This window comes from Dendropsophus ebraccatus, chromosome 1, assembly GCF_027789765.1.
Source record: "Dendropsophus ebraccatus isolate aDenEbr1 chromosome 1, aDenEbr1.pat, whole genome shotgun sequence".
Lineage (NCBI taxonomy): Eukaryota > Metazoa > Chordata > Amphibia > Anura > Hylidae > Dendropsophus > Dendropsophus ebraccatus.
This window is the reverse complement of record NC_091454.1, coordinates 118,046,484-118,072,363: the sequence shown is the minus strand read 5'-3', so window position 1 is coordinate 118,072,363 and position 25,880 is coordinate 118,046,484. Positions and strand designations below refer to the sequence as shown.

Here is a 25,880-nt window from a genome sequence, read left to right as displayed (position 1 = left end):
TACTTTGTGTGTTTTTTGTGAAAAACATCAAAATATCATGAAAAATTTAAAAAATTTGCATTTTATGAACTTTGAAATTCTCTGCTTCTAAAAAAAGAAAGTCGTAGCACATAAATTAGTTACTAAGTCACATTACCAATATGTCTTCTTTATTCTGGCATAATTTGGTAAACATATTTTACTTTTTTAGGGTGTTATGGGGCTTAGAAATTTATCAGCAAATTATCACATTTTCGTGAAACTGATTTTTTTAGGGACCAGTTCTTTTTTTAAACGGATTTAGAAGTCTGGTATCCTGAAAACCCCCATAAGTGACCCCATTTTGGAAACTACACACCTTAAAGAATTAATCTAGGGGTATAATGAGCATTTTAACCCTACAGGGGCTGGAGGAAAGTATTCACAATTAGGCAGTAAAAAAATTGAAAATTTAAATTTTCCAATAATATATACGTTTAGATTAAAGTTTCTCATTTTCAAAAGGAATATGAGACAAAAAGCACCCCAAAATTTGTAATGCAGGTTCTCTTGAGTACAACGGTACCCCATATGTGGGCGTAAACCACTGTATGGGCACACAGCAGGGCTCAGAAGGAAGGGAGCGCCAATTAGCTTTTCCAATGCAGATTTTGCTGAAGAAGTTTCTGAGCGCCAGGTGCGTTTGCAGAGCCCCTGTAGTGTCAGCAGAGAGAAAACCCCCCATAAGTCACCCCATTTTGGAAAGTACACCCCTCAAAGAATTCATCTTGGTGTGTGGTGACCATTTTGACCCCACAGGTATTACAGGAAAGTATTCAAAAGAAGACAGTAAAAATGAAAAACTTGAATTCTTCCAATAATATGTTCGTTTAGTTTGAAATTTCTCAATTTCACGAGGAACAAGAGGAAAAAAGTACCCCAAAATTTGTAACGCAGGTTCTCCTGAGTACAATGGTACCCCATATGTGGGCATAAACCACTGCATGGGCACACAGGAGGGCTCAGAAGGGAAGGAGCGCCAATTAGCTTTTTCAATGCAGATTTTGCTGCAGAAGTTTCCGAGCGCCAGGTGCGTTTGCAGAGCCCCTGTAATGTCTGCAGAATAGAACCCCCCCAAAAGTCACTCCATTTTGGAAAGTGCACCCCTCAAAGTATTCATCTTGGTGTGTGGTGACCATTTTGACCCCACAGGTATTAGAGGAAAGTATTCAAAAGTAGACAGTAAAAATGAAAAACTCAAATTTTTCCAATATTATGTTCTTTTAGTTTGAAATTTCTCAATTTCACGAGGAACAAGAGGAAAAAAGTACCACAAAATTTGTAACGCAGGTTCTCCTGAGTACAATGGTACCCCATATGTGGGCGTAAACCACTGCATGGGCACACAGCGGGGCTCAAAATGGAAGGAGCGCCAATTAGCTTTTTCAATGCAGATTTTGCTGAAGAAGTTTCTGAGCGCCAGGTGCGTTTGCAGCGCCCCTGTAGTGCTAGCGGAGTAAAATCTCGCCATAAGTCACTCCATTTTGGAAAGTGCACCCCTCATAGAATTTATTTTGGGGTGTGGTGAGCATTTTGACCCCACAGGTATTTGAGGAAAGTATTCAAAAGTAGACAGTAAAAATGAAAAACTCGAATTTTTCCAATAATATGTTCCTTTAGTTTGAAATTTCTCAATTTCACGAGGAACAGGAGAGAAATGTCACCCCAATATATGTAACACAGGTTCTCCTGAGTAGAACGGTACCCCATATGTGGGCATAAACCACTGCATGGGCACACAGCCGGGCTCAGAAGGGAAGGAGCGCCAATTAGCATTTTCAGTGCAGATTTTTCTGAAGAAGTTTCTGAGCGCCAGGTGCGTTTGCTGAGCCCCTGTAGTGTCAGCAGAATAGATTCCCCCCAAAAGTCACCACATCTTGGAAAGAGCACCCCTCAAAGAATTCATCTTGGGGTGTGGTGACCATTTTTACCCCACAGGTATTAGAGGAAAGTATTCAAAATTGGCCAGTAAAAATGAAAAACTCGAATTTTTCCAATAATATGTTGGTTTAGTTTGAAATTTCTCAATTTGACGAGGAACAGGAGAGAAAACGTACCCCAAAATCTGTAACGCAGGTTCTCCTGAGTACAACGGTACCCCATATGTGGGCATAAACCACTGTATGGGCACACAGCAGGGCTCAGAAGGGAAGGAGCGCCGATTTACAGGAGCAAAACCGCAGCTAGTAATAGTTATTAGAATAGCGCAGTTACTAAAATAAAATAAAAAAAATGAGATTACAGGTAATGTGGGGTGGTTACGGGCAACCAGGGGTGGTTATGGGCAACCTGAGGTGGTTACAGGTAATCTGGGGTGGTTACGGACAGCATGGGGTGGTCACGGGCAACCTGCTGTGATTACGGCAACCTGGGGTGGTTACAGGCAACGTGGGGTGGTTACAGGCAACGCGGGGTGGTTACGGGCAATGTGTGGTGGTTATGGGCAACGTGTGGTGGTCACGGGCAACCTGCTGTGGTTACGGCAACGTGGGGTGGTTACAGGCAACGTGGGGTGGTTACAGGCAACGTGGGCTGGTTACAGGCAACGTGGGCTGGTTACAGGCAACGTGGGCTGGTAACGGGCAACGTGGGCTGGTTACGGGCAACCTGCTGTGCTTACAGACAATCTGGGATGGTTACGGGAAACGTGGGGTGGTTACGGGCAACCTGCAGTGCTTACAGACAATCTGGGGTGGATACGGGCAACGTGGGGTGGTTACGGGCAACCTGCAGTGCTTACAGACAATCTGGGGTGGTTACAGGCAACGTTGGCTGGTTACGGGCAACCTGCAGTGCTTACAGACAATCTGAGGTGGATACGGGCAACGTGGGGTGGTTACGCGCAACCTGCAGTGCTTACTGACAATCTGGGGTGGTTACGGGCAACGTGGGGTGGTTACGGGCAATGTGGGGTGGTTACGGATAAACTGAAGTTCTTATAGGCAATCTGGGGTGGGTACCTGTAATCTGACATGGGCACCGCAATCTGGAGGGGGTCATTGGCAATTTGGGGTGGTCAGAGGCAAGGTGCGGTGGTCAGAGGCGACGTGCGGTGGTCAGAGGCGACGTGCGGTGGTCAGAGGCATTGTGGCGTGGTCAGAGGCATTGTGGCGTGGTCAGAGGCAACGTGCGGTGGTCAGAGGCATTGTGGCGTGGTCAGAGGCAACGCGCAGTGGTTACGTGCAATCTGGGGGGGTTACATGTAATCTGGCATGATTACGGGGAACCTGGGGGGGTTATGTGCAACCTGGAAGGGTTACAGACAATCTGGGATTGTTACTGATAAACTGAAGCGCTTATAGGTAATCTGGGGTGGGTACATGTAATTTGGGGTGGTTACGGGCAATCTGGAGGGGGTCACTGGCAATTTGGGGTGGTTACGGGCAACGTGCGGTGGTTACGGGCAACGTGCGGTGGTTACGGGCAACGTGCGGTGGTTACGGACAACGTGCGGTGGTTACGGGCAACGTGCGGTGGTTACGGACAACGTGCGGTGGTTACGGGCAACGTGCGGTGGTTACGGACAACGTGCGGTGGTTACGGGCAACGTTGCGGTGGTTACGGGTAATCTGGGGAGGGGTTAGGGGTAATTTGGGAGTAAACTGCAATTATTACTATAATAAAAAGTGTGTGTTTTATTTTTTTGTATGTTTGTCACTTTTTGTACTTTACATATTCATTTTCACTGTATTACTATGATTACTGTGATATTTTCTATCTCAGTAATCATAGTTCAGTGACAGAGACCAAATTGGTCTCTGTCACTTTAAATTTTCAGAGTTGGCTGGTTGTGAAGCGCATGCGCACTTCATAACCAGCCAGGACGTCGAGGAGGAAGGAGCTCCGTCGATCCGGTGAGTATATGGGGAAGGGGGGGGTGACTGGGGGACGGGGGTGACAGGGGGGGTGGGGGGCGACTTGGGGGGTGGGGGGACATCACTTTTTATCCCCTGTCACCAATCATTCATGGTGACAGGGGATAAAAAGTGCCGGGAGCACATGGCACAAGCGATCAGCGGTATATAGTATATACCGCTGATCGCTTGTACCGGGACCCCACAGGGGGGTCCCCGATGACTGCCCCATGCTCTCCGCTACCTCCGGTGGCGGAGAGCATGGGGCTTTCATTCATTTTAACCTTTTAATCGCTGTGAACCGACGTTAGTCGGTTCACAGCGATAGCGGCGGCCATCTTGGAAATGATGGCCGCCGGGGGAGGGGGGTTAGTTATCGGGGCACTAGGGGGGGCTGATCTGAGGTCTGGGGGATACTTATTTCATCTCCCCCCGCCGTAGATTCACGGCGGGGGGAGATGAAAGGTGGCGGCGGCACCGGTACTCTCATTTACCGACGGTCGCCGCTATAACGTTAATAGCGGCGATCGTCGGTAAGGGGGGGGGGCCGGGACGGACCTCACACACTGCCCCAACCCCTCAGCTACCTCCGGTAGCCGGGGGGATGGGGTGGGGGCCGTCCCGGCCCCGCAGCCTTATTCTCTGCCATCGCCGTAAAAAGCTGATGGCAGCAGAATAAGGCCCATTAGTGACCGCCGTAGAAAGCCGTATCGGCGGTCACTAAGGGGTTAAGAACATGTTGAAAGATCAAAATCAAAGATTTATCGCTCTTTGCTTGATCGTTTGCAGTGTTTACACGTACGATTATCGTTCGAATCGTTATCGTGCAAATTCGAACGATAATTGTTCCATCTAAAAGCACCATTACAGTAGTGATTGACAGACTTAAGATGATATTTTGTTTGCTTGCAGGCTTGGCATTTGCATTACTTGCTGAAGTTCCAGTAGGATATGGACTGTATTCCTCCTTCTTTCCCATCTTGACATACTTCTTCTTGGGAACATCAAGGCACATTTCAGTTGGTATGTTCTTTACTTGTTAAAACAACATTACAGTGATAACATCCCCTTTCTTTAGTTTCCAGGAAAGCCGTCTGATGGCTGCTACAGATCCTTTACTTCATTTATTGCACCAGTTTTTGTTTTTGGAATTTTGGTATTACTCCCTTTTTAAAGTGACACTGTCACCTCCTTTTTGCATTCTGACATCTCTACACAGGTGTAAAGGGTAAATTTAGCGGTTTTCATAGCTTATTTTATATCATATGTCATGGTGCTTGTTCAAGTAAAAAGTCATCTTTTATGAACTGCAGATTGTGTTAACCTCTTAAGGACATAGGACGTACCGGTACGTCCTATGTCCTCACTTGCACTTCAAAGCGGGGCCGCGCGGCGGCCCCGCTTTGAAGTGCCGCGATCCCGGGTGCCGCATGTAGCCCGGGACCGCCGCTATTAGCGGGCACGGTCTGATCGCCGTGCCCGCTAATTAGCTAATCGGAGGCAGCTGTCAAAGTTGACAGCTGCCTCCGATTACCGGAGGCAACGTTTCCCTGGTGTCTAGTGGGGGAGATCGCTCCTCCGGGACCTTGTCCCGGAGGAGCGATCTCCGTTACTGATGCCGGCCGGGGACGCGTCCAAGATGGCGCCGTCCTCGGCTCGGCACTCGTTTACTTCCGGCTGCAGCAGCCGAAAGCAAACGAGTGCCGATCTCATGGATCTCTGCAGCATATCTATGCTGCAGAGATCTCAATGAGAGATCCAAGTGTATATACTAGAAGTCCCCCAGGGGGGCTTCTAGTATATGTGTAAAAAAAAAAAAAAAAAGTGTTGTTAATAGTAAAAAGCCCCCTCCCCTAATAAAAGTCTGAATCACCCCCCTTTTCCCAGGTTTTAAATAAAAGTAAACAAATAAATAAATAAATAAACATGTTTGCTATCGCCGCGTGCGTAATCGCCCGAACTATTAATTAATCACATTCCTGATCTCGTACGGTAAACGGCGTCAGCGCAAAAAAATCCCAAAGTGCAAAATTGCGCATTTTTGGTCGCATCAAATCCAGAAAAAATGTAATAAAAAGCGATCAAAAAGACGTATATGGGCAATCAAGGTACCGATAGAAAGATCACATCATGGCGCAAAAAATGACACCTCGCACAGCCCCATAGACCAAAGGCTAAAAGCTCTATAAGCCTGGGAATGGAGCGATTTTAAGGAACGTATATTGGTTAACAACGGTTTGAATTTTTTACAGGCCATCAGATACAATATAAGTTATACATGTTATATATCGTTTTAATCGTAACGACTTGAGGAACATGCATAACAAGTCAGTTTTACCCCAGGGTGAATGGCGTAAAAACACATTTCCCCCAAATAAAAGAAATGCGTTTTTTTTTTCAATTTCACCACACTTCGAATTTTTTTCTGGTTTCGCAGTGTACTTTATGCAAAAATTCAGCCTGTAATTGCAAAGTACAATTAGTGACGCAAAAAATAAGGGGTCATGTGGGTTTCTAGGTGGAAAAATGCAAGTGCTATGACCTTTTAAACACAAGGAGGAAAAACCGAAAACGTAAAAACGAAAATGGGCCATGTCCTTAAAGGGTTAAGTGGGCGGGGCCTCACGGCATTAGCACCACTTAGCCCCGTCCACAACACCACCGTTGGCCCCGCCCCCTCGCCGGCCATTGGAACAGGCTGGCCGAAAGGTCTAGACCCCACCCCCTTTATGTTGGCCAACCAATGGCTGTCAAGGGGGTGGGGCCAATGGTGCCCACCTAATACAATCTGCAGTTGATAAAAGGACACTTTTTACTTGAACAAGCACTATGACGTATGATATAAAATAAGGTATGAAAAACGCTAAATTTACCCTTTACACCTGTGTAGAGATGTCAGAATGCACAAAGGGGGTGACAGTGTCACTTTAAATTCTGTCAATTTACTTATAAGGAGTAATAAAAAAAATAAAAAATCTTGTCCTTAGAAAGTCATAAAACTAGGTCGATACGACCTCAGATGGCACATATCATATTCTACTTTGTCAGTTTTTATTTAAAGCGAATGTACCATCACCAAAATGAAATTCTCTTTTGCCGTACCTGCTCGGTGCCATCATAGGGATTTTTCAAAAAGCACCTGGTTCCCGTGCTTGACACCATTTTCTGCTTGACACTAGTCCAGCTCGGAGCTCTGAGGGCATGGCTGTTTTCACAGAAAAAAATACAAATTTTGTCAGCTCTCCTAGAACACCATTTACACTATTCAGCATTTCCAATAATCTGTAGCAGAAAAGTGCATGGTACCAGATTTCCTAATAACATTAATGGATATCACAGTGCCTGATGCAGCCAACTGTGACCAATGTGTAACGACTGTAGTCATGGATCCACTGGACCACCGCTAGCAATGTACGTTGCACCAGAAAGCAAAGTGTAATGGGCAGCTGGTTTTCACCAGAGCCTGCTGCAAGGTGGGATGAATTTGCAACCCCCAGGTCCCTACCCCTGGCTTGCTAGCAGTGACGGGTGAGGTACAGCTGGAGACGACGTAGGCTGGTAAGCAGACAGGAACACAGAAGGTAGCATAAACAGGACTCATGGGCAGGAATCACAGGCAGGAGCACATTGTTATGGCTGAAATTGCAAACAAACAAAAAACACAAAAATGCAACCCCTCACCGCAATGGCAAGATACGAACCCACTACAGACATGAAAATAGTTAAAAGCAGCCCCAACTGCTAAAAAACAATTCCCACAAAAGTAATAGGGCTCTTGGTTACCATTTTCAAACAGTGTAAACCCTCCCCCACCAATGATAAGGTGGCCCAATGCTGGGGTGGACCTACACTGTACTCTTTTTTAGCAGTTGGGGAGGGGGGCTGCTTGTTACTATTTTCCTGTCTGTATTGGGTCTGTATCTTGCTATTGTGGTGAGCTGTTGCATTTTTGCATGGCTGTTTTCGCCTGGTGTGATGATAACCAGGACAGCTCCATCAGGATCCCTACGCACTGGTGCCAAGCAGGTATGGCTAAAAAAAATTTTTCAAGATTGGTGATGGTACATTCACTTTAACAAAAATAAGGCCAAAATGGAAAAACATTGGTGAAAAACGAAGTCCCATAAATCCGTAGCTTGTAGAACCAGCTTTAGCACCAATAACTTTATTTTCTGTATTACTTTATCAGTCTCTTGATATTGTTCTGTAGAAATGTACAATGTTCTCTATAATGTTGCTACAGTTATTGAGTTTTGTGGACATTAGTTTATGCACAACTCTCTTAACTGGGTGTTCCCAACTCAATTAGCATAGTTAAACTTGTAGAGCTCGCCAAGTAAAATCAGTGGTCTGACTGGTGTATATATAGCTGTAGTATACATATTAATATTATATAGTAAATATACACCATACATTAAATACACATCTACATTATAGCTACATTTATACACCAGCCAGACAACTACTGTATTAGTTGATATGGGAATACCCTAAAGTCTTGCCACAGCATTTCAATTGAATTATAGGGAATCTGTATTATACTGAGCGCTGAAGTGTCAAGGAGGCGGTACTGAGCCACAGCATGCATGCCTGCTCTCTCTCCTGTCCCTCTCTGCTTGGTTTTCCAGCACTTACAACAATCAAAGTGGGGAAGGGAGGAGGCATGCATGCTGTGGTTTGGCACCACCTCCTTGACACTTTAGGTCTTAGCATGATATAGAGCTGACAGATTCACTTTAAATTGTGGACTTAAAATAGACCATTACAACCTGGATTTTTTTCTTTTTCTTCTTTTATTGTTGCATGAGCCAGTTTTGGCCAAGATTTGGTCTGGCTTCACAGAAAACAGGTAATAAAGGAAATACTATTTCTCCTCTTTTCAAATCCATTCCTGGCTTTGGTCTCAAAAATCCTTCAGATACCTTAGGGTACTGTCATAGGGCAAAGGGGGAAACAGAGAAGTTAGTCTTACCAGTAATTGCCTTCCCTTGAACTCAGCACCCACTTAAAATCCAGACCCCCCCCCCCCCCCCCAATTTTTTTTTTTTTTTTTTTTTATAAATACTGTATTTAGTTAGAGCAATACTAGAGAATAAAGAGGATTTGATTGAATTGTATATTACTATTGGTTAATTTAGATGGAATTTGGTCTATAGAGGCTGCCGCCCAGGAACCAGGTACGGAGCAGGTAGAGTGAGCCCCACATCCTGAGGGTAGGGACCCCCCTGAAGCGGAGTATGCCAGTCCAATAGCCTTTCTAATCCAACAAGACACTTTCTTAGAGAATGCAGCCCTTCCTTTTTTGTGTTTTGCGGTAAGCAATGAAACTAGGATGGCAGCAAAAGGATGGGAGACTCAACTCTTAGGACCTATGACAATCAGAGTCTACCTTGGGTTAAAATGCAAGGTCTGCTGACAAGTGATCTCGTTGAAGAAGTGGTGATGGAAGGGCTGTCTGACCTGCTTTCTAGTTTCCTCCTCCCAAGGAGTAAGTAGCAGTCTTTTCAAGTGTGCTGTTATGGGTTTAAGGGAAAACCGGTGAGTGCAATTTTTGTTTTTCCCACACTGCTTCTGTATTTTCTTCCAGTTTTTGTTAAATAATGACATGATGTATTTTGTTGTTTGCTGGTATTCATCTGTGGTTTTATTTACTTAGTCATTCTAAGAACCAATTTTTGTATGTCCCAGTATGTCAAGCCATGGAGTTCGAAAAGGATGTATTTTCATTTTCTTGTGACTGTAGTTCAGTAATGAGAGCAATCCATGCAGCTTCAATAGAAACCAATAGCTTTGTCTGCCTGGAATGTAACTGCATTAAAAATATTTAAATGGATTGTTAGTGAACACCCTGACACATATCTTGTACAATGAATACTTTTTTTTTTTTTTTCTTTTTAGAAGAAACATGTTCTATATAAGAGGTTGATAAAAATAAACATTTATGCCAACAGGACCGTTTCCAGTTATCTGTTTAATGGTTGGACAAGTTGTTCTTGCTCTGGCTCCTGATGAAAAATTCATAATTGCCAATTCCACAATAAATGGGACACAGATAGATTATGAAGCCCGGGATGCTGAAAGAGTTGTCATATCAAGCACTTTGTGCTTCTTAATTGGAATAGTACAGGTAGTATAATTTATATCTCTGTAAATGACATATACAACACATATCTGCTTATTGTATTTAGTGCCACTGCATTGTCTTGGTGTATTCAGGTCTGGTAAAATATTTCTGCATCGCAAAGGGTAAATGTGTGGAAAATCTGGAACATAATAGGCATTCTTTATATTTTAAAAACTACAGCATTTCCAATAATCTGTAGCAGAAAAGTGCATGGTTCCAGATTTCCTAATAACATTAATGGATATCACAGTGCCTGATGCAGCCAACTGTGGCCAATGTGTAACGACTGTAGTCATGGATCCACTGGACCACCGCTAGCAATGTACGTTGCACCAGGAAGCAAAGTGTAATGGGCAGCTGGTTTTCACCAGAGCCTGCTGCAAGGTGGGATGAATTTGCAACCCCCAGGTCCCTACCCCTGGCTTGCTAGCAGTGACGGGTGAGGTGCAGCTGGAGACGACTTGGGCTGGTAAGCAGACAGGAACACAGAAGGTAGCATAAACAGGACTCATAGGCAGGAATCACAGGCAGGAATCATCAGCAGGAAAGCTGGGCATGGGTCGCTGTGGCAATCGTGACAGTACCACCCTCTTTGGCCTTCCCCCTTTTTTTGTCTGTAGAAATCTTCTCAGCAGATTACGATAGAGGATGTTACTCTCAGGTTCCCAGGATCTTTCCTCGTGACTGAGGCCCTTCCTGGCCATCAAAAAGAAGTGTTTGTCGTCTTTGCCACAATGTCTTTAAGGGTGCCTTCACACCTACCGGATCCACAGCGGATCTTACTTCTGCAGATTCGAAGCGAGAACCGCTGCGGATCCGGTATCAATTCACCCCTATGATAGCACATATTCGCAGCGGGATTAACATCCCGCTGTGAATATGTGCTTTAACTCCCTGGTGCCCGCAGCTCTGCCGGCGCATCCCCGGCGCATCCCCCCCATCCCGGCCACATCCCCCCATCAGCCCACCCCCAGCCCGCCGCCGCCCGCATCCCGCCGCCGAGAGCATACAGTACCTGCTCGGCGGCGCGGCTGCAGTGAGGCTCCCGCCTCCGGTCCCACTCAGCTGATCTGAGCGGGACCGGAGCCGGGAGCCTCACTGCAGCCGTGCCGCCGAGCAGGTAATGTATGCTCTCGGCAGCGGGATGCGGGCGGCGGCGGGCTGGGGGTAGGCTGATGGGGGGATGTGGCCGGGATGGGGGGGATGTGCCGTGGCCGGGATGGGGAGATGTGCCGCCGCCGGGGATGAGGGATGCGACGGCGGGGCTGCGGGCACCAGGGAGTTAAAGCACATATTCACAGTGGGATGTCAATCCCGCTGCGAATATGTGCTATCATAGGGGTGAATTGATACCGGATCCGCAGCGGTTCTCGCTTCGAATCCGCAGAAGTGAGATCCGCTGTGGATCCGGTAGGTGTGAAGGCACCCTAACAGTGTAAATGTCAGAGGAGACTGCTTGCGAAGGATGAGAGATAGACTAACTTGAAAAGTGTTTGAGGATCACATGGAAGGAATTTAGGATATGCATGGTGGGAGGCAGGCAGAGTTTGTACAGGGTTGTCAGAGATGTCAGCAGAGAGCAGTGTGTCAGACTGAAAATAAAAGAACATTTCCTGCATCACATTTAGTAGCTCATAAGTATGAAAAGACTTGAGATTATATTAATAGAAGTAAATTACAAATCAATATAACTTTCTGACACTAGTTGATTTGAAAGAAAAACATTTTCGCTGGATAGCCCCTTTAACTTGTAGCTTGGAATTTTCAACTGAACATATTTGGCAGGTTACCAGACTTTGGTACCGGGAGCACGGTTGGTACCTCAGAGGAAGCCACGGAGGACATAGGTGTCATCCATAGACAATAAAGAATGGAGATGTGCCAAATTCTGCCCATGGAAGCAGACTATACCAATTGTCCTTGTGAGCAAAGACAAAATGGTGGAAATAATTGCCCGTTGGTCTCAGGATGGTAGGCCGAAGAAAAGTCTAGCGTTACCTGGAGTTAGGAACAGCATTGAGGTCTCAGATCAGAAACTATATGTTGTGAAAGTCCATGCAGCCGGAAGATAAGCCTGAGGAAAAGATTGGAAAGACGAGGAGCAGAAGCGAAAACAGGGAAGAAGCACAAAATGGAACATTTTTGAAAAATGGTCTGTGACCACCCAAATGACGGCTTTTTCTGCTGAAGGAGGGGGGTCGGTAACAAAGTCCATGGCTATATGTGCCCAAGGGTGATCTCGAATGGTACAGGAGGACACATAGTCTTTGAGGTCCTTAAAAGGACTAGGCCACCAGTATAGGCGGGAGATCAACTACCCGGTTTTATGGACTCAAGGATGCTCGGGGACCAAGAAAGCATGACCCCATTTGAGAATTCACTTTCTAAGCGCTGGGTGCACATGTCTTGCCAGGAGGGACATTCTGAAGATCGGAGGTGGCCACAGCCTCTAAGCGTTCAGGTGGAAAGTCGGTCGAAAGTCTATTACGAAGTTGAACCTGGAGAAGAAGAGAGACCACCTGGCTTGCCTGGCATTGAGCTGTCTGGAGATAAAGAAGGTTTTTATGATCCATATAGATGGTAATGTCCAGCGGACAGGACTCACTGGCAGGACCACGGGGAGGAAAGCTGAGACCACAATGCTTAGGATAGCAATGCAGAGGCTCCAACGGGGGGGTGGGGGGGGAGTGCTTTTTTCTCAAAGTGTCACTGTAACTTTTATAACTTTTAAAACCTAATTCAACAGTAGATGTGATATAAAGCATGTTAGCAATTTACTTTATTATTATTATTATTATTATTATTATTATTATTATTTTAGTTATCATGGAAAACAGCACTTCCTGTGTCCTGATTCTTTTTTTTTTTCAAAGTCTAAACAAAGGAAGTCCTGTGTTTCCTAGTTATCTGTGTACTCACAGAGAAGGCAGTCATTTGATTGATGGACACATTAGGCTGTAACACTCTGTACAGGTCAGACTTCATGTGTCTAGTCTCTTTACTTCAACCAGCACAACACTAAAAAGCCGCCTTCAGGAGACTGGACCTAGATTACTACTAAGTATAGCTTTGTTTTACAGCATGATAAAAAAAAAAAATAATGAATGTAAAATGCAAACTTGCTTTATATTACATGTACTGTAGATTTAGATTTTGAAAGTTAACGACAGTGACACTTTAAACCAATTAAGGGCATACTGACACTTTAAATCTGGGGAAGCCAGCGTGCACACCCTAGGAGCGCAGGGAGAGGGGGTGTGGTGGCAGCCCAGGGCACAGGTCGCTGCCGCAGCCGTGACACAATGTAGCTTAGCTTAAAGGAGGTCTGTCATTTGCGGTAAGCCTCACATTTTAAATCAACATTTATAATCCTAGTACATGTGGTACCTATATTTTACCTATCTATGCACTAAAAACACTGTCAGGCTGGGTTCACACTACGTATATTTCAGTCAGTATTGTGGTCCTCATATTGCAACCAAAACCAGGAGTGGATTAAAAACACAGAAAGGCTCTGTTCACACAATGTTGAAATTGAGTGGACGGCCGCCATATAACGGTAGATAACTACCATTATTTCAATACAACAGCCGTTGTTCTAAAATAACAGCAAATATTTGCCAATGGCGGCCATCCACTCAATTTCAACATTGTGTGAACAGATCCTTTCTATGTTTTTAATCCACTCCTGGTTTTGAGTCAGAGAGATGGTGCCTGAAAAGCCACAAGCTGGCATGCCTCTCCTTTCCACCTTCCTATCCAATCCCATGTTGAGTGACCATTATTGTTCAGCTTCTAGCACTGAGCCCCAACTGAAAATATAAGCTCACATGCAGTGAGTATTGCTGAATGCTGACAGCACTAGCAGAACTCACCGCCCATGCGTCTAGATGTAAGTGTGTGCGCGCAAGATTTCCAGGGCTCAGTGTTGGAAGCCAAACTCCGACTCTCACAGAAGATGTTATTGGGCAGAGCCAGACTGAATAAATTTTATTTAGGGGGTTTTCCTGCAAGAGTGGATGAAGGAAGGCTTACAGCGGGTGACAGATTCTGCTTTTTTTTGTACATGGTCTGAATAATCAAAGAATTATCTACAGTACCAAAGCGCTGTTTGATGAAATTAGAAACAAAGAAGATTAGTATTTCCTCCTTATTTTTTATTCCAGCCAAGTAGCCAAGTTTAAATTCAGTTACTGTAGGATTATCAACCACATCGGCTGGAACCTTGTTCCAAGTATTTACTACTTTTTCAGCAATTTTTTTTTTTTTACCTCTTCGTACATTGTTTTTTATTTTCTCTCAAAATTACAGCCATATTATTATTATTTTACTGTATGTGAGTCTCATCAGTCAGATCCCCACTAGAGATGAGCGAACCTCGAGCATACTCAAGTCCATCCGAATCCGATTGTTCGGCATTTGATTAGCGGTGGCTGCTGAAGTTGGATAAAGCCCTAAGGCTATGTGGAAAACATGGATATAGTCATTGGCTGTATCCATGTTTTCCAGACAACCTTAGAGCTTTATCCAAGTTCAGCAGCCCCAGCTAATCAAATACCGAACGTTCGGGTTCGAATGGACTCAAGAATGCTCGAGGTTCGCTCATCTCTAAACCCCACCAATTAAATTATCACTAATGCTGTGGAGAGAACAACTGTGAAATTGCTATGCCCCTTTAATTGCTTATACAGTACATTGCAATACATATGTATTTCAGATGACCTACATATGTCAGATGACCTACTGTTATAGCCTGTTATATTATAGCAGGCCATAATAGTATATCTAACATAACAACCACAGCACCTGTCATCTAACTACCTAAATACTACGGTTGTTAAAGGGATAGTCTGGCGGGGGGGGGGGCATTTTTTCCCTGACACCGGGGAGTAGGTGGCTGAGGGAAACGACGTCCACTCACCTCCCCGGTTCTAGCGGCGGGACCCGCATCGCGGCACTCCGGTCCCCAGTGCCCGGCCGTTTCCTGGTGTCTGATGCGGGCCCGAGACGTGACATCTCAGGTCTGCTCAGCCAGTCAGTGACGGAGGCTTGATCCGTTTCAAGTGCGCTCAGATCCCGCCTCTGTCACTGACTGGCTGAGCGGACCTGAGACGTATCGTCTCGGGCCCGCGTCAGACACCAGGAAGCGTCCGGGGATCGGATCGCCGCGATGCGGGAGCCGCCGCTGCAACCGGGGAGGTGAGTGGACGTCGTTTCCCTCACCTACCTCCTCACCAGTCCCAGGAAAAAAATGCCACCCCGCCGGAGTACCCCTTTAATAACTACGGCATCTCAGAATTTAAATAACCAGCATTGGATCTGTTTAAAGGGGCTGCATATGTCCAAGCATTTAGTAATAGCTGTGCAGGGTATAATGGTGAGTTTACGCAAACAGATTATGTGATAGATTTTTGATGCCAAAGCCAGGAATAGATTTAAAAAGAGGAGAAATCTCAGTCTTACCTTTATGACCTGTTCTGTGTTTATATTTCTGGCTTTGCCTTCAAAAATCTGTCAGGTAATCTGTCTGTGTAAACACACCATTACAGCATTGTCCTATTGACCCATTACTAAGTATTATGATGTGTTTACACAGAGAGATTTATCTGACAGATTTTGAAAGCCAAAGCCAGGAATGGATTTGAAAAGAGAAGAAATCTCAGCCTTTTCTTTATGACCTGTGCTCTGTTTATATTCTATCATTGGCTTTGGCTTAATAAATCTCTCTGTGTAAACGCACCATAAATTGTGCAGGTATATGTAACTATGTAAATAATTAAGAGCCAGCAGTGCTTGCTTAAAGGGAATGTGTCACCTAGATTTTCTTTTACTGATTAGAGTCAGAAACTAAAAGTTGTTTTTTTTTTCTAATTCTATTTTATGAATGTTATTTTTTTATTTCATTTCTTGTACATTTTGCATGGGCTGTTTTAACAGCATTTAGTGACATGCTAGGTATACATCTTTATTTTCAATTTTATTTTCAAAAATGAACCAATGAAATTGCATGCTGTACAGTTATATACAATGGATCGATGATTTTCATTTCAAATAGTATAGTCTGCCAAATGTACCCTGAAGAAGCTTATACTGGCAAATTTGTTAAGAACAAAGCCTAACCTATGTAGCCTTGTATGTGTATTTCCTGTAAGCACAGAGTTACACAGTCTACAAATTTAACAGTTGTCTTTGTTGTTTCTTTATTGTATCATCAGCTTGTATTAGGAGCACTGCAGTTTGGCTTTGTTGTCAGGTATCTGGGAGATCCATTAGTTCGTGGATTTACCACAGCTGCTGCTTTCCAAGTATTCATCTCACAGATCAAACTGATTCTCAACATCCCCTCAACAAATTACAGTGGAGTGCTGTCAGTGGTCTATGTAAGTGGATATAACTAAATACTAGTGTACAATAAGACCAGTTTAACAGTATTACACTTAGGCGAGGTTCACACCTGTATTTGTCTAACGCATAAACAAATGATTGCAAAATTATTTGTACTTTTAATGATCCATTTGCATTTTGGCTTTAGGGTAAATTCACACGGGCGAATTCGCAGGAGTTTCAAGCTGCGAGTATTCCCGCACAAGATTCAGCTGTGATAATGATTTCATTAGGTTTAGTGCGTTTTTAGCAGCATGTTTGGTTAGTGCGTATTAGCTGCGGATCCGCCCGTGGGAATTTACCCTTAAAAAAACTGACTCTTGTTACTTCCGTTTGCTTCAGTTAACATCTGTTTGCATATCAGTTTATATTTCTTCCTGATTTCTCACTTTTTCTGCGCATCCTCTGTGAAAAAAAATGATAATGACAGATAGCTTGCAAACGGATGTGAAGGGAAATAGCTTCTGTTTAAATCAAACAGATGTGCACACAGAACACTGATGGATTTGCTAAAAATGGAGCACAACTGATGGAAACGGAGCACAATAAAAAAAAAAAAACATTGAAATTAAAGGAAATATGTGAGCTGCAATTTATGTTCCAAACTGCTGACACTGTTAGATCACTGTTAGGTCAAGGAGACACATGGTACCTTTTATCTATATCTATCCATGTATATATATATATATATCTGTGCTCCCAGAGGCTTTCCTGAGCTCCTGAAGTGTAGAAAGCTGCAATACCTCCTTACTACCGCCTCCCATACCTGACCCTGCTGGGACTCGGCTTCGAGATTTCAATCAAGCATTGAGGGGGGGAGAGAGGAGACATTCCAGCTTGCATCTATTCAGGAATTTAGGAAAGCCTCTATGACTCTTCGTACCAGAGAAAAGAACACTTTTCTACCTTTTGAAGTCACAGACAGATAAATTAAAGGTAAGTATCTCCTTGACCTAACAGCTAACATGTAAGGGTCCATTTACACAGAAAGATTATCTGACAGATTAGCTGCCAATGATTTGAAGCCAAAGCCAGGAACAGATTATAAACAGAAATCAGGTCATAAAGGAAAGCCTGAGATTTCTCCTCTTTTCAAATCCACTCCTGGCTTTGGATTCAAATCTTTGGCAGATAATCTGTCAGATAATCTTTCTGTGAAAATGGACGCTAACAGTGTCAGCAATTTAGAATGTGAATTACAGCTGACAGATTCCCTTTAATGGGGTGTTTGACAGATCCACTAGGTTCCATTTCTTTTAGAAAAGAGAAACAGAATTGAGGCAGAAGGAAAAACACTGGTGTGAACCTAGCCTTAGTCATCTAGGCAGATAATCTTGTCTTACATTATGTTTCTAAAAACAAATTCATTTATAAACTCAATACAATTAGAGATGAGCGAAGCAGTCAATAATTTGTATCGTAAGATTCATGAATATTACAATAGTGGGGCTATTGCAGAATAATTTTTTGTTCAACAGCTATTGTTGTGATAGTGCCAACAATTGGAAAATGTAATATTTTAAAAAATGTCCAATTCTCCTTCAAGTACCCTTTAATCCCCCCTTGTGTGGCTCCCTTGTTAGTTTAAGTGGAAACGATATAAGTGTCACTATTAGTTTAAATAAAATAAACCAGATCTCCTGGGTGAATTATCATCTGCAAGGATGTTTAAGTGTTCAAAAAAAGTCTGTCCCCTTTAAGGGTATGGCCAGTGGCAGCAGCAGACATGGCAATCCTAACAAGCTTGGCTCTCGGTAGCACCCAGTGGTCAGGTGAATATAAGCCAGGCTGCTATTGTCAGGGGCGGGCTGGGCCGGGGGGCACATGCCCCCCGGGCCGCTCTTCCCCCAGCTGTCAGGGCTGCCTGGCTGCTGACAGCTGGCTGGAGTCCTCAGTGCCTCCCCTGCTTACAGCCCCGACCCTCTTCAGTCATATTTACCTGTGGCTGTGCTGTGGATCCGGTCTGTGCTGGAAGCGTCCGCTGAAGCCCCGCCCCCATGACGGTAAGCCCCACCCCCTTTATGGCCATTATGCTTTCTATAAGCCTATGAGGCTTATGGTAAAAAGCAAACTGCTGTACACAGTATCTTCCTCCGGCCACCAGAGGCCGCTCTCTCCTTCCAGCTGGTTCTCCTGTGTCTGGGCTAGAAGAGCCTGAAGACAGAGAAGATGGTGTCTGCAGGAAGCCAGGTACCTACACAGCAGGACATAGGGCAGGGGGAGGGAACCAAGGCTCTCCAGCTGTTGCAGAACTACTACTACCATCATACCTGGGCAGCCATAGGCTGTCCATGCATGATGGGAGTTGTAGTTTTGCAACAGCTGAAGAGCCAAGGTTCCCTATCCCTGACATAGAGGATACATATATACAGGAGACCTACACAGGAGGATACATATATACAGGAGACCTACACAGGAGGATACATATATACAGGAGACCTACACAGGAGGATACATATATACAGGAGACCTACACAGGAGGATACATATATACAGGAGGAGACATACAGAGGAGTATATAGAGGATACATATATACAGGAGGAGACATATATACAGGGGTACATGGAGGATACATATATACAAGAGGAGACATACAGAGGAATTAGGGCTGGGTGAGTAAACAAATTAATTCACCCAGAAGGTTAGAATCGATAAGATTTTTGTAAAAATCTTAAATTAAATTTTCACAAAAAATCATTGCAGGCGAAGCAGCATGGATTGTCGGGTTGGCGACGGGCAAGAGGTGCAGGTCAAGCGGGCGGCGCAGAGGTGAGGTGCATGGCGGGCTTAAGGCGGTGCGTGGAGTGTTGGGCTTGAGGTGAGGTGCAGGGCGGTCGGGCAGTCTGCCTAACAGAGCTGCGACTGACCTGCCTGAGCTATAAATATCACGTCCTGCTCCCCTCCTGGCCACACGTGCAGGTCCCCGGTCTCTGGAGCAGGCCGCAGGGACTGTGGTGGTGATATCACCACTACAGTCCCTGTGGCCTCCTTCAAAGACTGGGGACCTGCATGTGTGGCCGGGAGGGGAACTTGTGTGCCAGGGTGAGAGGAAGAGGAGGAGGGCTATGTGCACTCCTGCCCCAATCACCCCCAGTCTGCCCCAGTCCCCCGAGAGTCACCCCCAGTCTGCCTCAGTGCCCTTCAATCACCCCCAGTCTGCCCCAGTCCCCCTCAGTCACCCCCAGTCTTTCCCATTTCCCCTCCGTCATCCCCAGTCTGCCCCAGTCCCCCTTCAGTCAACTCCAACTGTCCCCAGTCCCCCTTCAGTCAACCCCAGTTTGCCCCATACACCCCCAGCTCTCCCAGTCACCCTCAGCTCCCCCAGTTTGCCCCATACACCCCCAGATCTCCCAGTCACCCTCAGCTCCCCCAGTTTGCCCCATACACCCCCAGCTCTCCCAGTCACCCCCAGCTCCCACAGTTTGCCCCGTACACCCCCAGCTCTCCCAGTCACCCCCAGCTCCCCCAGTTTGCCCCATACACCCCCAGTTTGCCCCGTACACCCCCAGCTCTCCCAGTCACCCCCAACTGCCCCAGTTTCCGCCAGTGACCCCTCAGCTATACCCGTATTACTACTACACCCCTCATCTTTACCTGTACTACTAATCCCCCTCATCTGTAGTACTAATACACCCCTCATTTATACCTGTACTACCATACCCCTCATCTTTATCTGTACTACTACTACTAATGCCCATCATCTGTATTACTAATACCCCCCATATCTATACCTGTACTACCTCAACCCTCATCTTTACCTGTACTACTACACCCCTTATTCACTATACCTCCACTACTACACCCTACCTAGATGGAGGCACCAGTGGTATGGTGGTATAAGTAACTATGTGGTGAAGGAGTGGTGATAATATTTGTTACTTATATAATGGTAATAGATAATGTGGCTATGGGGTCATAGAGTGCAGTTATGGGCGTGGCTATGTCCCTCTTTCCCCCCAGCAAAAGTTGGGGGGTATGCATATATACAGGAGTACATAGAGAAGACATATACAGAAGTATATAGATGATACATACAGTATATACAGTAGTACATAGAGGAGACATATATACAGAAGTATATAGATGATACATATATACAGGAGTACATAGAGGATACATCATATATCCTCTATGTACTCCTGTATATATGCATCCTCTATGTACTGCTGTATATATGTCTCCTCTGTACTGCTGTATATATGTCTCCTCTATGTACTGCTGTATATATGTCTCCTCTATGTACTCCTGTATATATGCATCCTCTATGTACTGCTGTGTAGGTCTCCTCCTGTGTATATATATATATATATATATATATATATATATATATATATATATATATATAGTTACACTGATCCAAATTTTCCTGCATTGCATATTCCCTCGTGAATATATATATATATATATATATATATATTCACAAGGGAATATGCATATATATATATATACGCACACACAGGGGAAGACCTACACAGCAGTACATAGAGGATACATATTGTAGAAAGGCAGCTGGTTCAGAGCAGAGGTGGGTGTGGTGTGTTACTGAAGCAAAGTGTGGTGTGTTACTTAACCATAGTGTGAGCGCTATCAAAGCTGGAAGGCTAAGGAAGCCTGTGGAATTTGCTGCATCTAAACGGTGAGACCGTGGCCTTTTGTTTATTTTTGGCTTACCTGAGAGAAAGGACTGTTTATCTTTTCCTTGAAGTGTTTTTTATTATGCTGAAGAAAAGCTATTTTTTATTTGTAAGACTGCGTTCACACAATAAAGTGTCTTTTGTTTGACTGGAACCCGTGCCCAAGGACTATCTTTGAGCTGAACCCCCACAATTGGTGGAGGATGCGGGCATAACCCACTCTTTTAAAAGGAGAAAGACTGCATGTCCTGGGTCAAGACAGCGACAGGGTTAAAGGACCAGTCTGACAGCATGGAGGAGCTCCTTAAGCACCTGGTTAAGGCCAGTGCACAGCAGCAGCAAGCCCACTTGGAAACTGTGCAGGCTCAGCAAGAGACTAATAATCTCCTTATTAAACAGATGGCTGTCCTGGCTGAGTCGGTCAGAGCCAGGGAGACAGTAACCTCCCAAACACAAGAAGACATTGGCCGTGTAAGGAGAACGGTAAGGGAAGCCTTACAGAAAATGACGCCAGAGGATGACGTTGAGGCTTTTTTGACGGTGTTTGAGAGAGTAGCTGACCGTGAGAAACTTCCTCCAGACCAGTGGGCTGAGGTTCTAGCCCCGTACCTTACCAGAGAGCCGCAGAAAGCCTATTATGACCTGACCCTGCAGGATGCTAAAGAATATACAAAACTCAAAGCGGAAATTTTGGCCCGACTGGGTGTGACCTTGGCAGTCCGGGCAGGAAGAGTGCACCGCTGGGCGTATGGCAAGGACAAGCCACCAAGATCACAGATGTTTGACCTACTCCATCTTGTGCAGAAGTGGCTGCAGCCAGAAACCTGCTCTCCAGCCCAAATGGTTGAACGGGTCGTCATGGACCGATTCATACATTCACTCCCTAAGTCTGTGCAGTGCTGGGTTGCACAAGGAGACCCCCAGAATGCAGATGACCTCGTGGGTCTGGTAGAGCGATACGTAGCTGTGGAAACCTCTAAATGACTCAGGGAGCCTGAGGTCACCTTACTGGGGTGCCCAGAGTAGAACAGATACTCCAAAGAGGGGGTCCAAATCTCCTCTTGAAGGGCGTTCTCAGGCCAAGGAAGGGTCTGAACCCAAGTTAAGGGGCCCATCCCGAGATATTATTTGTTGGAGATGTCGAGGCCCTGGTCACATTGCCGCCCATTGTCCTGTAACTGCTGAGCCAATGGAGTGCTCCATAGGACGACGCTGCTCCATGTTTGCACACCCAGCGTGCAGTGCTGTTCCAAACCCTGGCCAGGGACCACAGATGTGCCAGGTGGTGGTGAATGGCACCGAGGTGACTGGACTCTTGGACTCAGGGAGTTTGGTTACCCTAGTAACAGCCAGACTCCCTCATGAAATACTCCCTGGGAAGTGGTTAGGGGTCATGTGCATTCATGGTGACACCAAGCGGTACCCTGTGGCCCAAGTAACAATAGGCACAGACTCTACCACTGTGTCCCACCCAGTGGGAGTGGTAAAAAACTTGTTGCATTCTATTATTATTGGGCGGGACTTTCCCTTGTTCTGGGATTTATGGGTGAGGACAGTGCCACCAAGCCACCCAGTATGGCATGAAAGCCCTCATGATGTGAGTGCGGAAGCACCAAAAGAGTTCCCCTTAACAGTGTTGGCAGGGGACGAGGATGAGGTGTCATCCCCTGAATCCACTGTACCTGACCTGGAGATATCCCGTGAAAATTTTGGGTCAGCCCAGCTGAGGGACCTGACCCTAAAAGGTGCACTAGAGAATGTGACAGTGCTAAATGGTGTCCCACAAGAGCCAGGTGCAGATGAGCGGTATCCCCATTTTGCTATGAACAATGATTTGTTGTATCGGGTGACCAAGGTACGGGATGAGGTCATAGAACAGCTACTGGTACCCGGGCCCTATAGACGCATGGTATTAGACCTCGCCCATGCCCATGTGTTGGGTGGTCACCTGGGGGCAGACAAGACACAGGAGCGGGTCCTGCAGAGGTTTTACTGGCCTGGCTGTTTTAGGGAAATAAGGGATTTTTGTCAGTCTTGTCCCGTGTGCCAGGTAACCTCCCCTATTGCTCATTTCCGTAGTCCCCTGGTACCATTACCCATCATTGAAGTTCCGTTTGAACGGATTGCTATGGATCTGGTGGGGCCCCTGGTTAAGTCCGCTAGAGGTCACCAATATATTCTAGTGGTGGTTGACTATGCGACCCGGTACCCAGAAGCAGTGCCCTTAAGGAACACCTCCTCCAAGTCTATTGCCCGAGAGTTATTTTTCATATTCTCTAGAACTGGGTTACCCAAGGAGATCCTAACTGATCAAGGTACGCCTTTTATGTCAAAGGTAATGAGGGAACTGTGTAAAATGTTGAAGATAACCCAGTTACGTACCTCAGTATACCACCCCCAAACCGATGGGTTGGTGGAAAGGTTTAATAAGACCTTAAAGGGGATGTTGAGAAAGGTGGTAGAGAGGGATGGTCGGGACTGGGACTGTCTGTTGCCCTACTTACTGTTCTCCATCAGGGAAGTTCCACAAGCGTCCACAGGTTTCTCGCCCTTTGAACTGTTATATGGTCGGCACCCCAGGGGTTTACTGGACATAGCGAAGGAGACCTGGGAAAGTGAAACCACTCCATATAAAAGTGTCATAGAACATGTAGCTCAGATGCAGGAGAGGATATCTAATGTGATGCCTATTGTAAAAGAGCATCTCCTGCAGGCTCAAGAGGCCCAGTCCAGGGTATATAATCGATCTGCCAGACTTAGACAGTTCAGACCAGGGGATCGAGTGCTTGTGCTGGTACCCACAGTCGAGAGCAAATTCCTGGCAAAGTGGCAGGGGCCATATGAGGTGGTTGAAAAAGTGGGTGAAGTAAATTACCGTATACATCAACCAGGTAAGAGAAAGCCTCTTCAGATATATCATGTAAACCTATTAAAACCCTGGAAAGATAGAAACCCTCCTGAGACCCCTTGTTTAGTGACCCAACCTGAGTCTAATGTCACTGCTGTCAAAATTGCAGAGACCCTGTCCCCTTCACAGAGGCAGCAGTGTAGAGAATTGCTGCAGCCGAATAAAGACTTATTCTCTGAGTTGCCAGGTCTTGCAAATTGTATTGAGCATGAGATCTTTACTGAGCCACAGGTTTGGGTAAATGTAAAGCCCTATAGAATCCCCGAAGCCCGTCGGGAGGTAGTGTCCAGTGAAGTTAAGAGGATGGTCAAGTTGGGGGTGATTGAGCAGTCTAAAAGTGGGTGGTCCAGCCCAATAGTGTTAGTACCAAAACCGAATGGTGAATGGCGGTTTTGTAACGATTACCGTAAGTTAAATGAAGTATCTAAGTTTGATGCATACCCCATGCCTCGGGTAGATGAACTGATTGAAAGGCTAGGGCCGGCCCGGTATATCACAACACTAGACCTTACAAAAGGGTACTGGCAAATTCCATTGTCCAAGGAAGCGAGGGAAAAGACAGCTTTCTCCACACCAGAGAGGTCCTATGAGTATGTACGGATGCCTTTTGGGTTGCAGGGTGCACCTGCTACTTTCCAGAGAGCCATGGACCATATTTTACTCCCCCACAGAAAGTATGCAGCGGCCTATCTGGATGACATTGTCATCTTTAGCCAGGACTGGCAGAGTCACCTGAATAAAGTCCAAGCAGTCCTGAATGCAATAAGGGAGGCTGGGTTTACTATAAACCCTAACAAATGTGCCATGGGGATGGAAGAAGCCAGATACCTGGGGTATATAGTGGGAAGGGGTCAGATAAAACCACAAATAAATAAGGTGGAGGCAATCCAGAGCTGGCCACGCCCACTCACAAAAAAGCAGGTAAGGGCCTTCCTGGGGATTGTTGGCTATTATAGAAGGTTTGTCCCCAACTTCGCAGAGATTGCAGTCCCCCTGACGGATCTCACTAAGGGTACAAAGTCAGCCATGGTAAAATGGTCCCCAGAGGCTGAGCAGGCTTTTCAAGAGTTAAAGTTAGCCCTATGTAAGCAGCCAGTATTGGTAGCCCCTGATTTCTCTAGGGAATTCATAGTGCAGACAGACGCATCAGATGTGGGTCTAGGAGCTGTCATGTCCCAAGAGATAAATGGGGAGGAACACCCAGTGGTGTATCTGAGCAGGAAACTGTCCTCCTGTGAGAAAAACTACTCTATCATAGAGAAGGAGTGTCTGGCCATCAAGTGGGCTTTGGATTCATTAAGGTATTATCTTTTAGGAAGGAAGTTTAAGCTAGTTTCGGACCACGCTCCCCTAAAATGGATGCAAGAGAAAAAAGGGAACAATGCCCGAGTGACACGATGGTTTCTGGCCCTACAGGACTTTATGTTTAGTGTGGAGCACAGGCCGGGCAAGCTGCATAGCAATGCAGATGCCCTCTCAAGGGTTCATTGTATGTTGGCAGAAGGTGCCCAGCCCCTCGGCTTTGGGCAGAGGGGGGGGGTATGTAGAAAGGCAGCTGGTTCAGAGCAGAGGTGGGTGTGGTGTGTTACTGAAGCAAAGTGTGGTGTGTTACTTAACCATAGTGTGAGCGCTATCAAAGCTGGAAGGCTAAGGAAGCCTGTGGAATTTGCTGCATCTAAACGGTGAGACCGTGGCCTTTTGTTTATTTTTGGCTTACCTGAGAGAAAGGACTGTTTATCTTTTCCTTGAAGTGTTTTTTATTATGCTGAAGAAAAGCTATTTTTTATTTGTAAGACTGCTTTCACACAATAAAGTGTCTTTTGTTTGACTGGAACCCGTGCCCAAGGACTATCTTTGAGCTGAACCCCCACAATATATACAGCAGTACATAGAGGATACATATATACAGGAGTAGACATACACAGCAGTACATAGAGGATACATATATACAGGAGTA

General features: G+C 45.6%; 1 protein-coding gene across 8 annotated transcripts in view; it reads left to right on the top strand.

Annotated features, from left to right (window-relative positions):
* Nucleotides 1-25,880, top strand: part of LOC138776414 (pendrin-like) — a 112,725-nt gene that overhangs the window by 35,635 nt on the left and 51,210 nt on the right. For all 8 annotated transcript variants that reach the window (XR_011360721.1, XM_069956128.1, XM_069956125.1 and 5 more), the window contains 3 exons: nt 4,785-4,895; nt 9,824-9,999; nt 16,212-16,376. Coding sequence is in view for 7 of the 8 variants with exons in the window: in XM_069956128.1 (XP_069812229.1) it covers nt 4,785-4,895; nt 9,824-9,999; nt 16,212-16,376 (452 nt within the window). In the remaining variant the exon portion in view is untranslated. The remainder of the gene's footprint in view (nt 1-4,784; nt 4,896-9,823; nt 10,000-16,211; nt 16,377-25,880) is intronic.